Source organism: Epinephelus lanceolatus, chromosome 4 (genome assembly GCF_041903045.1).
Source record: "Epinephelus lanceolatus isolate andai-2023 chromosome 4, ASM4190304v1, whole genome shotgun sequence".
Lineage (NCBI taxonomy): Eukaryota > Metazoa > Chordata > Actinopteri > Perciformes > Serranidae > Epinephelus > Epinephelus lanceolatus.
This window is the reverse complement of record NC_135737.1, coordinates 48,651,710-48,672,245: the sequence shown is the minus strand read 5'-3', so window position 1 is coordinate 48,672,245 and position 20,536 is coordinate 48,651,710. Positions and strand designations below refer to the sequence as shown.

At 39.9% G+C, this 20,536-nt stretch overlaps 3 protein-coding genes across 3 annotated transcripts; all 3 read right to left on the bottom strand.

Annotated features, from left to right (window-relative positions):
• Positions 1 to 7,975: 7,975 nt before the first annotated feature.
• Positions 7,976 to 8,911, bottom strand: LOC117259250 (olfactory receptor 10A6-like). Its single transcript, XM_033630495.2, has one exon. The coding sequence runs from the start codon at positions 8,909 to 8,911 to the stop codon at positions 7,976 to 7,978; it is 936 nt and encodes a 311-aa protein (XP_033486386.2).
• A 4,313-nt stretch (positions 8,912 to 13,224) lies between these two features.
• LOC117259251 (olfactory receptor 10A6-like) lies at positions 13,225 to 14,160 on the bottom strand. The gene has a single exon (XM_033630496.2). The coding sequence runs from the start codon at positions 14,158 to 14,160 to the stop codon at positions 13,225 to 13,227; it is 936 nt and encodes a 311-aa protein (XP_033486387.2).
• A 3,294-nt stretch (positions 14,161 to 17,454) lies between these two features.
• On the bottom strand, positions 17,455 to 18,381 carry LOC117259350 (olfactory receptor 11A1-like). The gene has a single exon (XM_033630631.1). It carries the CDS (start codon positions 18,379 to 18,381, stop codon positions 17,455 to 17,457), a length of 927 nt encoding a protein of 308 aa, XP_033486522.1.
• Between the last annotated feature and the right edge of the window lie 2,155 nt (positions 18,382 to 20,536).

Genomic DNA, 20,536 nt, shown 5'->3' with positions numbered 1-20,536 from the left:
GAGGCTGGCTCCGGAAGTGAGTCAATTCCCACAGACCACCATGTTAAAATGCCCAACTTTAGAGCAGAAATAAACATGTTTACAGCCTGGTACAAAAAATGGTTTTGGTCTCTATAGTTAATGTCCCCTTTCATGACAACTGTGGGGGGGATGAATTTTTTTATAACTCTTCCGTTTAAATGTTATTAAGGTTTGAAACTGCGCATAATTAAGGGCGTGGTCACACTGAGTGACAGGTCGCACCATCGTGGGTGGCTAACTAGCATGCTAACTAGCCTATTCGCTGCTCGGCAGAGCTGAGCTCAGACTCGGCTGTCTGCTCGGCATCAGCTCAGCCAATTCGTGCCCATGTTCAAGGCATTGAACTTGTCCTCTCAGCCGTGTTTGTGCCTTTTGGATATTTTTTCAGGCAAATATTGGAGTAATATGGCTTGCTGTTTGATTAATTATACCAACAGACCGTCCAAGAAGTCTGTGCTCCAGGTTTTTTGGTAAGTGAAATTCAGAAATTCTAGTATTATTTTATTTATGTTTATATGTTAGCACTAATTAGCGGGTATCGGCGTCTGTGGTCACTACGGTCACCACCTAGCTTGTCAGCTTATTATTATATTATTAAGCCTTTATTTAGGACATGTAAAATCACGTTGATACCGGAGGTCTCATTTTCAAGTGCGACCTGTATCACAGCAGCAACATCCACATCAAGTTACAGAGCCACAGACAATACGATACAACACAAGCTTAGCTCGTTAACTAGCTAACCAGCTAGCTAACGGTTAGCCTTCGAGCAAGACGCCAGTCCGGGGATGCATCGAAGTCAGAGCCTGACAGAGAAGTGTTAGAATATTTTGAACAAAAGGCTGAAGCTGTGTGAGGTTTGAAAATAAAGGTCCATCACGTTAGTTAGCTAACGTGATGCAATGTTAACGTTGTCATGTGAGCAGTGTAACGTTAACGTTACATTAAGGCTATACTTGTGTATGTAAATTAAAAAGTGGCGAACTGTGTGAAATTACAATAAGGTGTGTAACGTAATTAAAAAAAACTAATGTGACATTTGACTGTCACATATAAAATATTAATAAGATTAGTGTATGATAAAGGTCTGTAGGCCTGTAGTTACACAACAATAGATAATGCACAGACAGAATATGAGGACTGTGATGGCCACCACCTTTTTGTTTTGCTTAAATAAACTGATTATGATCAGTTGAACACTGAAGTAATTTAAGTTGTACTGTTTGCATGTTAAGGTGTCTGTGAAGTAGGTAGCTAACACATATATTACTTTTAATATCTATTTGTCTGTGTAAAGTTTTCCTCTAGGTGACCCAGAGAGACTGGACCAGTGGACACTCAACACGAGGAGACAGAACTGGAGTCCAAACAAGACTTCCTGTCTGTGCAGTGAACACTTTGAGAGTCATCACTTCAGCACTGACTCCAGGATAAAGACACCTTTTTTCATACAGTACCTCACAAAGAGTCAAGAAACTTATTAGTTTAAAATGATGAATTATTGTCCATAATACATTTAAATGCATTACATAAATTACTAATTGTCATACATTACTAAGTACTCGATTAGGGCACAGCTTGCTCTGTACTAGTACTGATATGGTGAAATTACTGACACACCAGTGCAGTTTAGTGTTCCCCTGATGCAAAAGGCCAAATGAAGATTTTATCAATTAAGGAACATGACATGTATTTACCAACTTTAACATTTTAGTGCCTTTTATGCAAAGACCCTTTATCAAAGTGAGAACTACTACCTTTTTCCCCACACACAGTCTGTGAAGAACCAGTGGAATAAAATATTCTCATAATGAGACAGCCGAACGTAGCATGATTCCACAGTGGCAGTGAGCTTTGAGAACAGTTCAGTTTCCTTTTGATAGCAACAATTATTTTAATGTGGATGAATTGCATACTGTACATTCATACTCCACTTGTCTTGATAGTACAGTTAAATTTAAAATCACATTCAAATATAAAGTCGAATATCCACAGAACTTAAACACAAAACTATTTTATGAATGACAGCCACTTACTCAGCAATAAGATCATTTTGGTGGTGAGTGGGCTTTTAACCAAGACAGGCTGTAGTCAGTGTTTTCAACCTGTGTTTTTAACCTGTCATCTTTCTCTCACGTAGGACACTTGAGGAAAGTTACAACGCCTCGACCAATGTGATGTTTACTCCACAGTAAAGAGGTTGTTTCACAAGAAATTAAGATTTTGCAAATTATGACACTGGGTCCTAATCCATAGGTTTTATAATTACTGTTATAAATCTTTTCATTAATTTCATGTGTACTTTTTGTAACCTTTTAATAGTGATGATTTCATGAATGCAAGCTTTGACTTAATTTTGTTAAACTGTTTGTGTAATGGTTATAACTTTTGTTTATATAAAATGGATCAGACAAAATTTACTTTAGAGTAAAAGCAAATTTTTTGAAAGCTGTCTTTCATCAGTTTCCTGTGATGATTGGAAATATAGTGGTGATTTAAACCATTAACAAAATATAATAGTTATTAATGGCATCTTAATGTTTTCATTTATGTCTTAACATTTACCCAAGTTTGCATTTATCTTAGCAGAATGTAAAAAAATGAAAAGCTGATGTTATGTGCTGGTTTTGTTTGAACATTTCTTTAAGACAAATGAAGAAAATTTCACTGAGAAACTATTCTCCTTTTGTGAAAAACAAGGAAATATCTGCACACTGAATAGTTTTAAAGCCACAGTGTGTAGGAATTTCTCCCATCTAACGTTGAAATCATATATTGTATTCAAACAGATGGCGCACTCTAGCGCCTCACTGTTTCAAACACGTATTGCTGTAGCCGCTGTGTACCAAAAAGCTATGATAACACTGATGAAACCATGTCATCTGATACTACATGGAGTATTCATTCAGGCTGCTACACAGACACACGCGACGCGAGTTGACAAACCCCCTCCTCACCATGCTGGCTGTGTTTACAACGTAGGACTGTTGGGGCGGATGTAAATTGAAACAAACCAATCACGTCTTGTCCTTTGACAACTGACAAGTGGCTCAACCTCACACACCTCATCCCTCTCCTCGCATTACTGCGTCGCTAACAGCTGTTAGTGGCTAGCAGCACTACTGCCGCATAACACAGTCCCACTCTTTGAGCATAATGCAGGATCATGCATATGCAGCATCACGGGAGACGGAATCCTCGTCGCCAAGAAAGTGCAAAAGGGAATCAAAAAGGCAACGTGACCGGCGAATTAAAAAAACAAGGGTCAGCATTGGGGTTGCCTTTCCCAGGTGGAGAGAGCTGCTGAAGGAGAAAGGTAATACAATCATAGGCCAGCGGCTAACAGCGGCTAACAGCTAACAGCGGTGCAGTGATGCGAGGAGAGGGATGAGGCTGTTAGCGACTGGCAGCTAACAGCAGCTAACAGCCAACAGCGGCGCTGGCCTGTGATTGCATTACCATTCTCCCTCAGCAGCTCTCTATACCTGGGAAAGGCGACCCCAATGCTGACCCTTGTTTGTTTAATTCGCCGGTCACGTTGCCTTTTTGATTACACAATGTCCCTTTAAGTCCCGTAGGAGGTATTATTTATTTGTGACGTAGTGACATATGAGAAGGTTCTGTGGGTATTGTGTAGTGAGGCTAAAAAACGTAACACATAATTGGCTGATTATCTTTCTGTTTGCCTCACTATAAAGACGTCACAATACATTTGCCTGAGGAAGACCCTCTCAGAGTTGGCAACATAGTGAACAAGTGATACCTCCTTGGGGGCTTCAAAACTATTGTGTCCAGCTAATTCTTTGTTTTTCACTTTGAGCCCTTTTATCCAGTCACATTCTTTTGTGTTACAACTAGACTTCTAACAGAGCAGCAAACAAAGGTTACTCTCCAAAATCTTCTCAGGCTCTGCTGCTGGGTGTAAGGTGCTTAGTTATCTTCAAATACAAAGTTAAAATAATCAGGACCACACAGAAATGGACTGCTTAATTTTTTGTCAGTGACAATGTTAAACATTAATGCTTAATGTTTTATCTGTAGTGTATGATTTGTTTGTCCTTTCAATTGACAGTCAGATTTGATTGTGAAATACAACATTCAGTCAGTAACAAAGACAAAAGGAGTGCAAATATAAATAGAATTTATTGAAACTTTAAACAAGTTATAGATGAATATCAAAAACTCAACATTAGCCATGACAGTCTGGGCTATGATCAGGCCTAACAAAATGTGTCCTAAAGCCCAAATTCAAAAGCAGTGACAGCCAACTGTAAGCAGTTCACTGCGTTTAAGACAATTAACTAATTTACTTTAAAAACATATAATTTCTCCTAGGTGTGAGATGAATGTGTCCTTTGGACCCTCACAGCCATAACACTGTAAACACATTTCCTGGCCTTATCAATCTTTGCTGGATTGCCACCAGCCTCCCACCTGCACCTTTGGGCCAATGAAGAAAATGTTATCTTAATGCCAGGATGCTGGAGGTGAAGCTGGTGCAGGTCGTCCTTCATCATGCTGACCAGCTTGACACTGCTGACCTTCCCCATGTCATTGCCACCACAGTGGATGAAGAGGACATCTGGTGCTGCTCTTCCTCGCAGGGAGTGGGAAAAGAAGGAGAAAAGGCCTCTCCACTGCAGTCCACCCCAGCCAAACCAGCAGACACGGACGCCCAGCATGCTGAGGGTGATTCCCAAGGTCTCTGCAGACCACGCCACCACGCCGGACATAGCTGTGACCAATGATCCACACTGTGCATATGAAAGTAAAATGAGTGTAATAAATTATTAGCGTTATATATTTAAAAAAAAGTTGAAGCGTTTTTTTTGTTTTTTTTTAAGATAACAGCTGAATCATTGTTTCAAGGTTTGTTGTATAACGTTAGTTTCAGCTAAACTCAACTTACCTCAAGTTTCGTGAGGGAGCTGCAGGGAAGCTGGCACCAAGCGGGAGCAGACAACACCACAGGGCTAGCCAAAGAAGCGTAGCTTCTTAGCCTCATAGCTTGTTAGCCTAGCTTGTTAGCCTTAGCTAACTTAGTAGGGCCGAGCGAGGTGGGCATGTTTAGGCAACCAGGCTTCCTTCGGCCCGCCTCTTTGCCCATTTTTGATTGTCCGGGAGTTGGGCGGAGTCAGGCACTGCCAAGATGGCGACGTCCAGAGCGAAGTATTTTGAGCTTCAAATCCACTCTTCAGAAATGGATGGGTGATGTCACGGTGACTACGTCCATTATTTTATAGTCTGTGGTTGTGACACGTCTTTATCAGCTGATTGACAGATCAGCTGATAAAGACGTGTCACAAAGGAGGCGTGACCGTGCGTAAATAAGGAAGCGGGGCCCAGGGATGATGAACAGGGACGTCAAAACTGACAGGACGATCACGTCTCCCTAATATCAGCTGATTGACTGATCAGCTTATAAAGACGCGTCACAACCACCACCAAGTGACACTTCTGAGGAAGGCGGAAGTTTACGCCGAAACATGTCAAGGTATGTAACATTCTAACATGTCTGAGATAAAAGAACAACTAAAGTCAGTACTTTGACTGCTGATAGGTACCGGGATGAGATTGTCAGACCAGGTGCAGTGGGCCCTGGGTTCCTTCTGATGCATGACAATGCCCGGCCTCATGTGGCTGGAGTGTGTCAGCAGTTCCTGGATGACAAAGGCATTGATGCTATTGACTGGCCCGCCTGTTCCCCAGACCTGAATCCAATTGAGCACCTTTGGGACATCATGTATCGTAGCATCTACCATTGCCACATCGCACCACAGACTGTCCAGGAGCTGACTGATGCCCTGATCCAGGTCTGGGAGGAGATCCCCCAGGAGAACATCCGTGGTCTCATCAGGAGCATGCCCAGACGTTGTAGGGAATGTATACAGGCACGTGGAGGCCATACACACTACTGAGCCACATTATGAGTTGTCCTGGGAAAATTCACAAAAGTTGGATCTGATGATCTGATTTTTCCACTTTGATTTTGGGTATGATTCTGAATCCAGTCCCAAATGAGTTAATGATTTTGGTTTCCATGGATTGTTCCTACATTATTTTGTTCTCAACGAATTACACTATGTAATCAATAAAGATTTTCATCGGAATATTTCATTCATCGAGATCTGGGATGTGTGATTTAGGTTTTTCCTTTATTTTTTGAGCAGTGTATATACTATCATATATTTTACCATGGTCTGGGTGAATACTTGGTTCTGATTGGCTGCAGAGTGTCCACTAAAAACTGATCATGGACATCTTGTCAGGCATTACTTCTTACAGAATGTATACATATCACATATAGTGTCCCAATGACGAGACGTTCCTTTCAACCTGGATAATCTCACTGCATTAAAACATGGGGAGAGGTGAAAAAGGTTAGCGGTAAGGCTTGTGGAAGCAAGGAACATCAGGCGTTATGCACTACCAGTGAGTTCTCATCCCACGTCATCACATATTGCCACTTTGTCAGTGGACTTTGACATTACATAGTAGGTGCCAAGTATCCTCCTGCATCTGCTGTTGACATTCAGGGATGCTACAACCAAAATCAACACTTCAAGCACTTGATTGTATTTAGGCAACAAAGCACATGGTTAGGTCGATGAAAAACAAGCAAACAAAAAAAACCCCATCATGATTTGGCTCTACATTAGAGGTGAACACGAGGCTCCAGGGCCATGTTGCAAAGTGACTATGCCTGGCGACAAATCAGACCACTGCAAAAGGTGGGTTTTGAGGCCAGTATGTGACACTGAACTTCATAATGAGAACAGGCTGGCACTACACATTTAAACTTATTTGTACTCCAAAAGTGAAAAGAGATCTGGGTAAAAACAGGCCTGACACCTCCCAGAAAACCCTTTGCTAGAAGCAATTAACCGTATTCATGGCCAACAGATCTAATGGACATGAAAACACACCTCACTCACTAAAATGTAAACTACAATGATGCTGTGCTTAGATGAGCACCGAACATGAACAAGGCACTGATATGTTGAACTGGAAAGTGTCATATTTAACTTCATACTATGGGGCGACCCTTTAGTTTATAGTTTTAACCATGGCTGTATTATCTGTTATGGAGCATCAGCGCTGAAATCAGCTACTGGGTCTCATTAACTCCAGTTCCTCTTGCTCTCTGTGCAGTGTGCAGAGTTTTTCTATGCTGAGGTATAGCCTCAGCCCAAATTTGTTGGACGGTAATTTGATTAAACACATTTATGTAGTAGATGCAACACAGAGGCACAAAACTAAAATAATAAAGGTCTTAAAACTTGGATTTGATGCAAGGACCCACGGCCACAAAGGTCTGGGGGAAAAAGAAGAATCCACTTTGAGGTTGTGTCATGTCAGTTGACACTGTGCCTGAGTGGTGCATGTTTCTAATCAAAGTTTCTCAGACATTACCACAGACATGTATATTTCTCTTTACTCATTCATCTCTCTAATGTAACTTGACCCAATCATTTTCCATCTTGTGCACTGTGTGAAAGAAGGTTGCCAAACATTATTCTGAGTCCACAGAGAACTGTCCTTCTCAGGCGTTTCATAACCTTGTGATCTGTGTGTTTGACTGATTTATGATGGAGTTCTGACTTCTGTATCAAACTGCAGCATTTGCATCATTATTATCTAAAATAACTGATTTTGACTAAAGGCTGGACAGTGATCAATACCTACTTAAGGACCATCACTCTGACTCAAAATATCTTACACACGTTGTTTGTTGATCACAATCTATTCTGCTTTTAAATACATTTCACTCTTTTCTTAATCTGTTTCTGTACAGATTTATCATTGGGATTGTGAACATCAAAAGCAAAACATTTCAAATCAAAGTATTAGTTCATATACTTTATTTTTCATTTTATAATAAAATGAACGTGTCTAAATAAGCATACTACAGGTCTGGTTACATCAGAGATGACGTGCTGATCTGTTTGACAACTTAACTTTGACGGAGAATATTTGCAATCAGATTTTTACATGTGACACGGATTTTGGACAGATTCAGGCCGTACATTAAAGGATTGAAGAGTGGAGGGCAAGTGAAAAAGTATAAGGATAAAAAGATGCGCAACATGTTGGGCACACCGCTCATATCAAACCTGCTCTGTAATATTTCAAAGCTCGCTCCAACAGAGAAGTTCAGGAGGGAAGCAAGGTGAGGTGTGCAGGTACTGACAGCTTTCTGTCTGGTCTGTTTAGAACCAGAAAAACACACTTTAAATATGTTCACGTAAGTGTAAATAATTAAAATTAACGCACCAAAGATTGTACCAAATGTGGCAATGAGTCCAAAAATGTTATTTACTTTGGTGTCATCACATGCCAGCTTGACTACAGAGTGGGTATCACAGTAAACTTTGTTAATGATGTTCCCACACAGCTGTAAAGAGGAAGTCATAAATATCATGACAACACATGCAAAAAAAGGCTGCAGCCATGATACAGTGATCAACATGATAATCTTGGTAGATGTCATCCGTGTGTTATACTGCAGAGGATAACAGATAGCAAGATATCTGTCATAAGACATGACGGCTAAGTTTAAATATTCAACACCTCCGTAAGTGTGTACACAATAAATCTGCAGGAAACAAGCTGAAGCAGAGACAGTGTGAATGTCAGAGAGGATCTGAAGCAGCAGCAATGGAAACAACCCTGTACTACCATACAGTTCATTTACAAACAGGCTGCACAGAAACATGTACATAGGTTCATGTAAGCTTCTGTTCACACAGATAACCACAATCAGCAGGAGGTTGGCACAGATAATCAACATGTAAAGAAACATTAAAATTACAAAATATAAGTATTTGAGCAGTCCTGTGTCAAAGTAGGCTTCAAGTGTAAAAAACAAACCCTGTGTAGAGTTTATCATGATCCTCTCTTTGATCCTTAGGATCACTACATCTATTCTGTGAACACAGAGCAAAAATTATTGCATTCTCTTAAAGATCTGTGAAAACTTCTTTAAACTTGCATTTTGGCACAATGTGCAGCTGAAATATCAAACACACAAAAACAGAGGTCTGCGTAGTTACACTGAACAGATTCATTATCATAGAGAAAACTGTAGAATACAACCCCAAACAGACCATTTACTTTTTAAAGTGGTCAGAAGTAACACTTTGGATGAGTACATTTGAACATTCACCTGTTAACCTGCTGCAGTCACACTGTGAACCCCTTGTAAACAATCAATCAATCAATTTTATTTATAAAGCCCAATATCACAAATCACAATTTGCCTCACAGGGCTTTACAGCATACGACATCCCTCTGTCCTTATGACCCTCACAGCTGATCAGGAAAAACTCCCCAAAAAAACCCTTTAATGGGGAAAAAAACGGTAGAAACCTCAGGAAGAGCAACTGAGGAGGGATCCCTCTTCCAGGACGGACAGACGTGCAATAGATGTCGTACAGAACAGATCAGCATAATAAATTAACAGTAATCTGTATGACACAATGAGACAGAGAGAGACAGAGAGAGAGAGAGAGACAGAGAGAGAGAGATGCAGGTAATGACAGTAGCTTACAACAACATTATTGAAAGTAATAATATTATAGTTATAGTTCTGGCTACTGTGGTACAATATGTTGAAAGTATGTATTAATATCTGGCAGTATACATGTGTGACAATAATCATATGTGTATAATAACAGTAGAAGTATGACTAATGACTAATGATGGCAGCAGCAGCAGGAGGCATCTGGCAGGACCACGGCAGCAGCACAACCACACACGTCACACTGTCCAGGCACCGCTGCGGTATGAGTTATTCTGAGAGACAGTGGAGCACAAAGGCTCCGGAGAAGAAGCCGAGTTAGTGACATCCAGAATGGCCGAGTTAGCAAGATGCAGTAATAGAATACGAGAGAGAGAGAGAGAGAGAGAGAAGGTGCCCGGTGTATTATGGGGGGGTCCTCCGGCAGACTAGGCCTAAGTCAGCCTAACTAGGGGCTGGTACAGGGCAAGCCTGAGCCAGCCCTAACTATAAGCTTTATCAAAGAGGAAAGTCTTAAGTCTAGTCTTAAATGTGGAGACGGTGTCTGCCTCCCGGACCGTAACAGGAAGATGATTCCACAGGAGAGGAGCCTGATAGCTGAAGGCTCTGGCTCCTGATCTACTTTTGGAGACTTTAGGGACCACGAGTAACCCTGCGTTCTCAGAGCGCAGTGTTCTGGTGGGATAATATGGCACTATGAGCTCTCTAAGATATGACGGAGCTTGACCATTTAGAGCTTTATAAGTTAACAGTAGGATTTTAAATTCAATTCTGGATTTTACAGGGAGCCAGTGCAGAGAAGCTAAAACAGGAGAAATATGATCTTGTTTCTTAGTTCCTGTTAGTACACGTGCTGCTGCATTCTGAATTAGCTGGAGAGTTTTTAAGGACTTACTAGAGCTACCTGATAATAGAGAGTTACAGTAATCCAGCCTTGAGGTAACAAAAGCGTGGACCAATTTTTCTGCATCTTTTCGGGTCAGGATAGGCCTAATTTTCACAATGTTACGCAGATGAAAAAAATGCAGTCCGTGAGGTTTGCTTTAAATGAGAATTAAAAGACAAATCTTGATCAAATATTACTCCGAGGTTTCTTATGGTAGTGCTAGAGGCCAGAGCAATGCCATCTAGAGAAACTATGTCATCAGATAAAGAGTCTCTGAGTTGTTTGGGGCCGAGAACAATAACTTCAGTTTTGTCTGAATTTAACATCAGGAAATTGGTGCTCATCCAAGTTTTTATGTCTTTAAGGCAGTTATGGAGTTTAGTTAATTGATTACTTTCTTCTGGCTTCATCGATAAATACAACTGAGTATCATCTGCATAACAATGGAAATTTACAGAGTGATTTCTAATGATGTTACCTAAAGGAAGCATATATAGAGTAAATAGGATTGGTCCGAGCACAGAACCTTGCGGAACTCCAAAACAAACTTTGGTACGTAAGGATGATTCATTATGAACGTAAACAAACTGAAAACGATCAGATAAATAAGATTTAAACCAGCTTAGTGCTGAACCTTTTAGGCCAATTAAGTGATCCAGTCTCTGCAGTAGAATTTGATGGTCAATAGTGTCAAACGCCGCACTAAGATCTAATAAAACAAGTACAGAGACAAGTCCTTTGTCTGAAGCAATCAGAAGGTCATTTGTAATTTTAACTAGTGCTGTCTCAGTGCTATGATGCACTCTAAATCCTGACTGAAATTCCTCAAATAAATTATTATCATGGAGAAAATCACACAGCTGGTCTGCGACTACTTTCTCAAGGATCTTTGACATAAAGGGAAGATTAGATATTGGTCTATAGTTGGCTAACACCTCTGGATCCAGGGTGGGCTTTTTTAGGAGAGGTTTAATTACAGCTACCTTAAAAGACTGTGGTACATAGCCTGTTAATAAGGATATATTGATCATATCTAATATAAGAGTGTTAACTAAAGGAAAGGAAAGACCTCCTTAAGTAGCCTAGTTGGGATGGGGTCTAAGAGACACGTTGATGATTTAGATGAAGAACTGAAACTCTGCTTCAACCTCTTTTAAACTTTTGAGGACACCCACAGCAGAAGGATGACCTCATTAGGAAAGATCCCACTGATTGATGCTCATGTTTAATTAAAGTTAGCAAAACAGTTAAACATTACAGAGAGCCTGTTGTTTACAATTTTTGATTTTTTCCCCTCATTAAAAATAACTACCAGAACTAATGTTGGCACTGTCTGCAAGCTATTGATATGTTCAAACTTGAGATTTCTCTTTTTGTTGTGAGAACATTGTGGTTGTTTATGCACAAACACTGGGTTAGAATTAGAAAATAATCTGTGGAGACAGTGTCTGCCTCTAGGACCAAAACTGAAAGATCGACCCTTTTTCCCATAGTTTAAGATATATCCTGAAATTTAGATTCTTTTTGAAAACCTTCACGCATTTGTTTATACTTGGTGAATGCAAGAAGGAGTAGTGGACCACCACCACCATTGATATTCTGGATCAATTTTTGTCCAAGAGGCAGACACTGTCTCCACAGTTAAGAGTACACTAGCTTGCAGACAGTGCCAACATTAGGGGCTGGTTCAGGCTAGTCTTGAACCAGCCCCTAGTTAGGCTGATGTAGGCCTTGTCCGCTGGGGGGCTTCATATGATACACTGAACTCCTTTGTCCCTCTCCCTGTCTTCATCTGCTAACATTCACATTCTATTACTGCATCTTGCTAACTCGGCCATTCTGGATGTCACTAACTCGGCTTCTTCTCCGGAGCCTTTGTGCTCCACTGTCTCTCAGATTAACTCATATCACAGCGGTGCCTGGACAGCGTGACGTGTGTGGTTGTGCTGCTGCCGTGGTCCTGCCAGATGCCTCCTGCTGCTGCTGCCATCATTAGTCATTAGTCATACTTCTACTGTTATTATACACATATGATTATTGTCACATATGTATACTATCAGATATTATACCATGGTCTGGGTGAATACTCAGTTTTGATTAGCTGCAGGGTGCTCTTTAAAAAATTATCATGGACACCTAATCAGGCATTACTTCTCACTGAATGTTTACATACCACTATAAATCAAGTGTTTTATTATTAGTAGTATTATTTGTATTATAATTATACACTCACATTGTACTATTATTAATAATCATATTTCATATTTATATTATTGTTGTTATAGTCATTATTGTTATTTAAGTTGTTGCTGTGCATCTCTTCCTCCATCTCTGTGTGAAAGAAGGTTGCCAAACATTATTATGAGTCCACAGAGACCTGTCCTTCTCAGGCGATTGATAACCTTGTGATCTGTGTGTTTGACTGATTTATGATGGAGTTCTGACTTCTGTATCAAACTGCAGCATTTGCATCATTATTATCTAAAATAACTGATTTTGACTAAAGGCTGGACAGTGATCAATACCTACTTTAGGACTATCACTCTGACTCAAAATGTCTTACACATGTTGTTTGTTGATCACAATCTATTCTGCTTTTAAATACATTTCACTCTTTTCTTAATCTGTTTCTGTACAGATTTGTCATTGGGATTGTGAACATCAAAAGCAAAACATTTCAAATCAAAGTATTAGTTCATATACTTTATTTTTCATTTTATAATAAAATGAACGTGTCTAAATAAGCATACTACAGGTCTGGTTACATCAGAGATGACGTGCTGATCTGTTTGACAACTTAACCTTGACGGAGAATATTTGCAATCAGATTTTTACATGTGACACGGATTTTGGACAGATTCAGGCCGTACATTAAAGGATTGAAGAGTGGAGGGCAAGTGAAAAAGTATAAGGATAAAAAGATGCGCAACATGTTGGGCACACCGCTCATATCAAACCTGCTCTGTAATATTTCAAAGCTCGCTCCAACAGAGAAGTTCAGGAGGGAAGCAAGGTGAGGTGTGCAGGTACTGACAGCTTTCTGTCTGGTCTGTTTAGAACCCAAAAGACAAACTTTAAGGATCTTTATATACGTGTAACAGATTAAAATTAAAGCACCAAAGATTGTACCAAAAGTAGTTATTAGTCCATAAATATTAATGACATTGGTGTCAAAGCATGCCAGCTTCACAACAGAGTAGTTGATACAGTAAACTTTGTTTATGATGTTCCCACACAGCTGTAAAGAGGAAGTCATAAATGTCATGCAAATGCACACTATCAAAGGGTTTAACCATGTTAACGCAATAAGCACGGCAATCTTATGAGATGTCATTTGCATATTATATTGTAGAGGATAACAGATAGCAAGATATCTGTCATAAGACATGACGGCTAAGTTTAAATATTCTACACCTCCATAAGAGTACAAGCAAAATGTCTGTAGTAAACAGACTGCAGCAGAAACAGTGTGAATGTCAGAGAGGATCTGACCCAGCAGCAATGGAAACAACCCTGTACTACCATACAGTTCATTTACAAACAGGCTGCACAGAAACATGTACATAGGTTCATGTAAGCTTCTGTTCACACAGATAACCACAATCAGCAGGAGGTTGGCACAGATAATCAACATGTAAAGAAACATTAAAATTACAAAATATAAGTATTTGAGCAGTCCTGTGTCAAAGTAGGCGTCAAGTGTAAAAAACAAACCCTGTGTAGAGTTTATCATGATCCTCTCTTTGATCCTTAGGATCACTACATCTATTCTGTGAACACAGAGCAAAAATTATTGCATTCTCTTAAAGATCTGTGAAAACTTCTTTAAACTTGCATTTTGGCACAATGTGCAGCTGAAATATCAAACACACAAAAACAGAGGTCTGCGTAGTTACACTGAACAGATTCATTATCATAGAGACAACTGTACTGTTGTAAAGCCCTGTGAGGCAAATTGTGATTTGTGATATTGGGCTTTATAAATAAAATTGATTGATTGATTGATTGACTGTAAAATACAACCCAAAACAGACCATTTACTTTTTAAAGTGGTCAGAAATAACACTTTGGATGAGTACATTTGAACATTCACCTGTTAACCTGCTGCAGTCACACTGTGAACCCCTCGTAACTGAACTGAAACTCTGCTTCAACCTCTTTTAAACTTTTGAGGACACCCACAGCAGAAGGATGACCTCATTAGGAAAGATCCCACTGATTGATGCTCATGTTTAATTAAAGTTAGCAAAAAGTTAAACATTACAGAGAGCCTGTTGTTTACAATTTTTGATTTTTCACCCCATGTAGCAAACACAAAGGGCAATTTAACAACCAGAGTTAATGTTGGCACTGTCTGCAAACCACTGATATGTTAGATTCCTTTGTTCCTTCACAGCACACATGTTCACATATCTTTAGATTTCTTTTTATGTTGTGAGAACTGTGGTTAACGCTGTGGTTGTTAATGCACAAACAACACTTGGTTAGGGTAGGAAAATCATCATGATTTGGTTCAGGGTAAGGGGATAGGATTACAATACATAATAATAATAATAAAATACCCAGTTTGGTTGTAACAAACACAGCTGGACATGTCCCAGACTGCCATTAAAAAAAACCACACACTATTGTTGGTCTCCAACCATCTGCAGCTCGTCATGAGCAAAGGTGGAAGGAGCTAATTTTAGACTAAAACTATGGCTCTGACTCCTGAACCCATCCAGAACATCAATGGTGGTGGTGGTCCACTACTCCTTCTTCCATTCACCAAGTATAAACAAATGTGTGAAGGTTTTCAAAAAAAATCTAAATTTCAGGATATATCTTAAACTATGGGAAAAAGGGTTGATCTTTCAATTTTGGTCCTAGAGGCAGACACTGTCTCCACAGTTAAGAGTACACTGAATACTTTTCTCTTTGATAAAGCTTATAGTCAGGGCTGGCTCAGGCTCATCTTGAACCAGCCCCTAGTTAGCCTGATATAGGCCTTGTCTGCCGGGGGACTTCCTAAAATTAAAAACAAATATCTTAAAACCATAATGCACAAATGTATGTAAGTGTGTGATGGCTATATAACATCTCTGTCCCCACTCATCGGCTCTAAACAAGGTAATAAATGCCATCTGTCAGGAGTTCAAAGGTATGAGATGACAGATAATGTGGTAACAGGACCTGTCCTCAGAAACACATTGCACAGGTTCATATATTCAAGTGTAATTGGTGTGTCCCCACCATTGTATTTGTATTTCAGCCTTTATTAAAAAAGCCAAACCTTGATAAAGCTCATCCACAGAACTATAGGCCCATTTCTAAGCTGCCTTTCTTATCAGAAGTTCTTGAAAAGGTGGCACTAACTCAACTCTTATTTGTTAACAATAATAACATCCTTGATAAATTCCAGTCTGCGTATTGCAAACAACATAACACTGAAACTGCTCTCCTAAGGGTCACTAACGATTTACTGATGGGTGCTGATGCTGGGGAATGTTTTATTTTATTGCCTCATGACCTCGGTGCTGTGTTCAACACTGTCAATAAAGTTGGTGTGTGGATATATCTGGAACTGTTCTTAAATAGTTTGAATCATATCTCTCAGATATTTATTTGTTTCCATTTGTAATTTTGTTTCATCTTCAGCTCCAGTGATTTGTGGAGTGCCACAGGGACGTACTCTTGGTCCTATTTTGTTTTCACTTTATATGCTTTAGGACGCATCATCAGTCATGTCAGTGGGGTATCCTACCACTGTTACATCAATGACATGCACATCTACCTGTCTGTTAAGCCAGATAACGTTAGCTGTGTGAGCACTGTAAAAGAGTGCTTCTCCGCTGTTAAGAAATGGATGACCTGTAAATTTCTGCAGCCAAACCCAGACAAGACAGAATGAATAAACTTTGGAACTGATCATCTAGCAAGCAAATGACAACCTTTTATTGGTCCTCCAGCAACCAATATAAAATCTACAGTGAGAAATTTAGGCATCACTTTGATTCTCAATTGAACTTTGAACCACATGTCTATAATCTCATTAAATCCTGCGACTTCCACCTATGAAATATTATCAACATTAAATCAGCTGTGTCTTTCCCTGACCTAGAAAGGCTTCTTCGTGCTTTTGTTTTCTCACACCTTGACTACTGTAACACATTGTTTACATGTTTACATCAGTAAATCTTCAGTAGCAAAGAAAAAAATCGTAGGTCGCATATCACCCTGATCATAGCCTCCCTCCAGTGCCAGTCAACTTCAGAACTGATTTTAAGATTATTTAATAACTTTTAAAGTTCAACATGATTTAGCCCCCAGTTGTATAGCTGAGCTTCTGACTGCATACGCTCCAAGTTGTGACCTGAGATCCTCAAGTCTGCCTTCACTAGTCGCCCCTAGATCAAGGCTGGTAACTAAAGCTGACCATCAAGGCCCCGAGGCTCTGGAATTCTCTGCCTGAAGACATTAGGCTTGCCAGCTCATGACCTTTTTTTAAATCATTGTTTGAAACATATTTCTGTAGGACAGCTTTTCCTTTTATACCTGATTTGTACTTTTGTGATTTGTAACTTTTTTTGTTTTGTTTTGTTTTGTTCTATTTTTGTCTCTGTGCACACTATTTTTCTTTGCTCTTAACATTATTTTAATTATTGCAATTTTATCTTCATGCACTTTGTGAACCACTTTGTAACCTTGTTCATACAAATAAAGTTACTATCATTTATTATCATTATTGGCTCCCAAAAGGCCCGGAAGAAAGAAAGGAAAACTTAAGGCATTTGAAGTATTTATTTTGTAGAACTTTTTACTTTCAAAGGTAACAAATCAATGTATGACACAAACTGTACTTGACACACAAGTCCTGCTGATTAACAAAGGCTTTTGTTTTCCATTCTTCTATCAAATACTGCAAGTCACGTTTCATAATTCTAAATGTTGCTTGTATTTGGAGGGGAAAAAAAACTTTTTCACTTGTACACAACAGGTAATTTTACATGATTCAAATCAGCAAATCTCTGGGATGAATGTTAGTGGTCTACATTTTAAAATGAATCAGATTTTTACATATGATACGAATACTGGACACATTCAGGCCGTATACGACAGGGTTAAAGAGAGGTTGGCATGTGAGCCAGTATAAGGATAAAAATATTCGCACCATATTTGGTACACTGTTCATATTAAACCTGGTCTGATACACTTCAAAGAAAGCCCCAAAGGAGAAGTTGAGCAGAGAGGCGAGGTGAGGTGTGCACGTACTGATGGCTTTCTGTCTCGTGTGTTTAGAACCAGAAAAACAGACTTTAAAGATCTTTGTGTAAGTGTAAAGAATCAAAGATACAGGACAAGAGATTGTGACAAAAGTGGCAATAAGTCCATAAATGTTATTGACTGTTGTGTCAGAGCACGCCAGTTTGACGATGGAGTAGTTGTCACAGTACACTTTGTTAATGATGTTCCCACACAGCTGTAAAGGGACACTTAAGCACATTGGAAGAAAACATACAACAGAACAATAAAACCATATCAGGGCAATAAGTACTGCAATTTTGTTATGTGTCATATGTGTCTTATATTGTAGAGGATAACAGATAGCCAGATATCTGTCATAAGACATGATGGCTAAGTTAAAAAATTCCACAGAAGCATACGTGTACAGACAGAAAATCTGCAGGAAACAAGCTGAAGCAGAGACAGTGTGAATGTCAGAGAGGATCTGAAGCAGCAGCAATGGAAACAACCCTGTACTACCATACAGTTCATTTACAAACAGGCTGCACAGAAACATGTACATAGGTTCATGTAAGCTTCTGTTCACACAGATAACCACAATCAGCACAAGGTTGGCACAGATAATCAACATGTATAAAATCATCACAAGGATGAAGTATAAGTATTTCAGTACCCCGGTGTTAAAGTAGGCACCAAGTGTAAAATATGAAGCCTGTGTAGAGTTCATCATGATCCTCCTCACGCAAACAGAATTCACTGTAAAGACACAAAACAGGTTATCATGCATTCCCTTCATTAAAATCAAACAAAATATTGTGTTGAGATTAAAAAATAACAAAACCACAGTCAGTTTATGACATTGTGAGAATTCCTACATTCAGTCTCATGTGGTGAGACTGTGAGTCCATCCAAACTGAACTGGAACTTATACTGCTCTTAACGTCAGTGAATGCCCACAGTAGCACACTCACTTCATCACCACAGGGACTTTAGTTTCTAACATGGGGAACGGACTGCTGTTTGCAATTTTTAAAACAGAGCTCAGAGAAGAAAACAAAATCTTCTGTACCTTAATGTAACATGTTACTTCTTAATTCTTGGCTTGTCAGTCAGAGACTCACACCAAAAACACACCACTAAATGGGTGATATTAAAGGACAAACAGTTCTCTCTTTACTTATGAATGATCGAGAAACTTAAGTCTCCAGGGTGATAACAGAAAATCAAGACTGCATTATGTTATACCCACGAATAGAATAAGCAACAAAGCACATGGCTAGATTAAGGCAAGACAAAGAGCAAGTGGTTAGGTTTAGGTAACAAAATAATGTGGATACGTGTAGGCCACAGAAGCACGTTGTCAGGTTAAGATAACAAAAGCGCATGGTTTAGTTTAGGTAACAGAAGCATGTTGATAGGTTCAGGTAACAAAATCACCTAGTTAGGGTTAGGGATCAAAATGAAATTGTTAGGTTTAGGTGACAAAAGCACGTGAGTAGGTCCAGGAAACAAATGCAGGTGGTTAGTTTTAAGCAACAACAGCATGTGGTTAGGTTAAGAAAAGACATCATGGTTTGGCTCTACATTCTATTTCATATGCACAACAGCCTAAAGGAGATGAACTGAGGCCAACCTTGCCTAAAATTCACCATTCCTCTCAGGGATTAGGAAGTGTATTTTGAAAACAGACAATGCATGTAACAGGCTGAAGTTGACGTCCTAGAACATCAACAACCAACACACCCAGGGTACCTTGGACGATGTGATGAGATCAGAGTGAGAACGTGTTGGTACAAACATGCTCTCGAGAGTTCAGTTAGCTCTCAGTCTCATAAAAGTTGGTGAGGCCTGTGTGAACACGACCACCTACAGTACAGAGACATAGATAGATAGATCTGTATTTGCCATTTCAACACACATGGTTGACTGGAAATTGCCTTGGTGTAGATTGCTCATACAGGCAAGGAGTGACAAGATAAAAACATAAAACCACACAAATGGCTAAAACTATATAACAGAGGCCTCTAGGTGCTGCGGGATGGTGTGGAGACACATGGATACAGCATCATCTACAGACCTGTTGGGTTGGTAAGCGAACAGATTGACGTGCTGACGTATTGCGGTAAGCGAGTTGTGTCATTTCCGGTGTTTCTGTGACAGTGTCTCTGTACTGCTCTGGTGAATTCTGCTAGCCTGCTTTCTCACCTCAGTTGCTTTAACGCTGCTTTAACGTCTACTTCAAGTCATAACCCACACTGGTTCTGTTTAAGCACTTATAGCTCTCCTTCTTTCTACGACTTTCTCGCTAATCTCTTAGCTGTTGTTTGCACGCTCTTAGCCTTGTTAGCTACTTTAGCTTAGCCATGGCTTCTCCTTCTCCTGCTCTTTCTTGCCCGGTGTGCCAAATGTTCAGTTATGCCTCTGCCTCCTTTAGCGACAGTGGTAATTGTAATAAGTGTAGCTTATTTTCTGCGTTGGAGGCGAGGCTTAGTGAATTAGAAGCGCGGCTCCGCACCATGGAAAACCATTCAGTAGCTGCGGTAGTTAGCCAGCCCCCTGTAGCCGGTGCGGAGCCACATAGCATAGCCTTAGCCTCAGCTAACTGTCCTCCGGTAACTCCCGTTCAGCCGGGAGGTTGGGTTACGGTTCGCCAGAAGCACAGCTCCAAGCAGAAGCCCACGGCTCACCACCAGCCTGTTCACGTTTCCAACCGCTTTTCCCCACTCAGCGACACACCCGCTGAGGATAAAACTCTGGTTATTGGCAGCTCTATTCTGAGGAACGTGAAGTTAGCAACACCAGCGGCCATAGTCAAATGTATCCCTGGGGCCAGAGCGGGCGACACTGAATCAAATTTAAAACTGCTGGCTAAAGCTAAACGTAGA

Excerpts from the sequence above, each read along its gene's own strand:
- LOC117259250 (XM_033630495.2), bottom strand. The coding sequence starts at position 8,911 with ATGATAAACTCTACACAGGGTTTGTTTTTTACACTTGAAGCCTACTTT.
- LOC117259251 (XM_033630496.2), bottom strand. The coding sequence starts at position 14,160 with ATGATAAACTCTACACAGGGTTTGTTTTTTACACTTGACGCCTACTTT.
- LOC117259350 (XM_033630631.1), bottom strand. The coding sequence starts at position 18,381 with ATGATGAACTCTACACAGGCTTCATATTTTACACTTGGTGCCTACTTT.